The sequence below is a fragment of the Morchella sextelata genome, assembly GCF_020137385.1.
Source record: "Morchella sextelata strain SCLS chromosome Unknown scls_25, whole genome shotgun sequence".
NCBI classification, from domain to species: Eukaryota; Fungi; Ascomycota; class Pezizomycetes; order Pezizales; family Morchellaceae; genus Morchella; species Morchella sextelata.
The window spans coordinates 866173-869260 of NW_025408640.1; the positions used below are offsets into that span (position 1 = coordinate 866173).

At 44.4% G+C, this 3088-nt stretch overlaps 1 protein-coding gene across 1 annotated transcript; it reads left to right on the forward strand.

The window, feature by feature from the left end:
- Nucleotides 1–188: 188 nt before the first annotated feature.
- On the forward strand, nt 189–719 carry H6S33_008169 (uncharacterized protein; the record flags this gene model as incomplete). The annotated part of the gene is made up of 1 exon (XM_044839526.1): nt 189–719. One exon carries the CDS (start codon nt 189–191, stop codon nt 717–719), a length of 531 nt encoding a protein of 176 aa, XP_044688360.1.
- Nucleotides 720–3088: the final 2369 nt, after the last annotated feature.

Sequence of the window (3088 nt, forward strand, 5' to 3'; positions counted from 1 at the left end):
ATCATTGCTCCCATGAATAGATCCTCTTCCTAGCGCCCGGAATGTAGTTACTCTAACAGCTGGTAGCTAACCACACTGCCGGTACTTGCATATCACCGTGCAACTGGCTTCTAACAATAACTCTCAGCATGTAATCGGGCCCTGTGTGTACTCATACACCAGACAGTTGAAATGGCTCCGTTACATATATGACGAGAACATTAAGTTATATGGAGAGCTATCTCGAGGTTTTCCATAAGCACAAGGATGTCTTTTTAGAATTTCAGGTATACAAGAGGACAGTAAAGGGTGCGAGAGATCGGACAAAAGCTTTAAACCCCTCAGGCTCCCAGAGGGCTCAGCAATGCTTAGAGGAGATTCGCAAGATACGAGAAAGATCCCACTTCAACCTCATCAAATTGCACGTGTTATCGCACTATCGGGAACATGTCAAGCGCTTTGGGAGCATTCTCCAGTGCTCTACCGACATCAGCGAACTCGCCCATGTACGTCAGATAAAAGAGGCATACGCAGTATCCAACATGGTCGATGCTGTAACGCAGATACTAGACTATGGGGGGCGGCGGTTGGTGTTAGAGAATCAAATGCTGAATCTGAAAGATATTATTGGAGGTCCTGAGAGCCCTGACGATATCCTTTGGAGCCATCGAGATAAACTGAAGGAATTACATGAGATTGTTAAAATCGAAGACCGGAAAAAAACTGCAAATGAACGATAAATAGTAGAAGGAGGATTGCCTCTAAAGTGTTTTTACAACCCCTCAAGGAAATCGGAAACACTTTTCAATATTCCGGATGGACTGCACATAAGCTATACCACGTTATATCGCCTGATAAAGTAGTATGCAGAGGATGCGGGATGCTCTAAAAGCTTTGCCGGAAGCTCTGAGAGCATTTTAGAGCACCGGGTGGAGATGTTCACATGTTTGTAGGTTCTGATACCAATCTTCCAAAGACCTGAGGTGTACGAGGTTTACAATATTAGGTGTACGGGCAATGCAACTTTTAGGAAAGGGAAAATAAGAAAGCATTGAGTATGATGTCGGTAGCATCCTCAGTGGAGTAGGGAGTATTTCGGGGACGTTTACAAGAATATATGGAGGCTTTGTTCAAGCTGCAGAACAGTGGAGGGTGAGCATATAGAATATCTATAGTGGAGCTACTCGAGGCAAAGGGTAGTGGTATCGCTGATAGCTCGGATATGCTCCTGAAAGTTTGTAGGAGGAGGAGGAAGAGGATGTGGGTCGTTAATATTCAGAGCATATTGGGAATGGCTCATTTGTTTGAGGTGGAGACTGGTAATTGGTTGGTATTGTGGAGTTCCACAAGTAAGCGTACACTAGTCATTGACATAGCAAGGCCATCTACGCCCCCGACGTGGATGGTAATTAGAGCAACCAACGGCCCTCTAAATGTAGAAGAATACTTTGATAGTGAAAATTAATGTATATTAATACTTGGTATACCATCCTTCAGCATCAATTACTGCCTGAACCCGATGAACCATTGATTCTGCCAAGGACTCAAAGACCTCAGGTTTTAACAATTCCCAACAATGTGTGATAGCATCCGCAATTCTCTTTTTTACATCTCGTCCTTCTGACTCATAGAGTCTGGGATACAGTTTATCCAATCTACCCTTTATTAGAGCCCAAATATGCTCGATAGGGTTGAGATCTGGAGAGTAGGTTGGTATAGAGTTAAGGGAAATCCCTCTCTCCTGGAGCCACCTCTTAAGTGGTAAATGTGTGTTTGCATTATCAATAATAAGATAGACCTCCTCTCCTCCATTCTCTCTTTTTATCTCGTCCCAAATATCTAGAAAATATGCCTCCATGACAGTGATGAGACTTCTAGAAGTAACCCCTCCCCCACAAGACTCTGGATCAGGATACACAGGTAAGAACAACCCATATTTCTGCCCCATAAAATAGCCAGTCATCATCTGACTGACTTTGCGCTCACTCGTCCTTGCTAGAGGCTCTATATTATCCTTCAACCACTTCTCTCGAGGGTATCGGAAAATTCATTTTCATTGTTTCCCCCCCCCCCTCTCTACCGTGACCTCGTCCCCCCACATACACCTATTTTTCCATATTGATTTGGTCCAATTCCGGTGCTCCAATTCTCAATCTAGTCTCAGACTGGCAACTTCATCGTCTAGGTGAGTTCTCTATTTTTCCTGTCACTTTTTTAGGTTTGTTTCAAGTAGGCGATGTCGCACAGTCGTGATCGAAACGCTTGGTGCGATCGCATCGCAAATGTCTTCGTGAGTTTGTTCACGGTTACTTAACTGAGCCCAAAATTTGAGCATCTTGTTTTGATGAGGTCTTCCTAGGAGCTCCCTGCCTAGCTAGGTCCTTTCCATCCTTTCTCCCACAATGCGTGTTGTGGTTTGCGGCTACAGTGGATAGTGGGATAGAAAGATTGTGAGAAATCTCTCTTAAGGGTGTACCCTGAGTTCGCATGCCCTCAATTTGACCTCTCTGATAGGGTGTGAGATGGGCTGTTGGTATAGGATTATGTCTAGGACTTTTTGTTAACTTCACTCTTTGGTTATGTTGGGCTGGGATTGTAAATGTGCTGTTCGTTGAGGTGTTCATGGGGGCGGCGCGTTGCGATGTCAGTGTACACTTACTTGTGGAAACCCGCAATAAATACTAGGATAGACTTGCATATATAAAATGAATTTAGTTGAATGCTTGCAAAGCCGTGAGAGTATTCATGAGTGCCCTGGGAATGTTAGACCCAATTGAACTCTCTAATTCAAAATTCGTATCGTTCTGGTATGCATGCGGATTGCAAGAAGAAGGTAAAGTTTCGGCCGCTCAGTATCTGAATCTGGCTATCCAGCAAGCTCACTCCAGGAGGGCGATACCAGTCCATGTTTGCTACTAATATTTGGACATTGAGCTTTTCAAACGAGCCGTACCATGGCCTCGACCTCAAGGCTAATTATGCCTTTCATGAATCGACAGAAACATACACCTCCGTCAAAGCTTGGCTAGTCGTTATTAGGAAACAGGACAGGGCTCATACCAATATCCCGTGACTCACCGTATAGCGGAGCTGAGGATACCAATGTTAG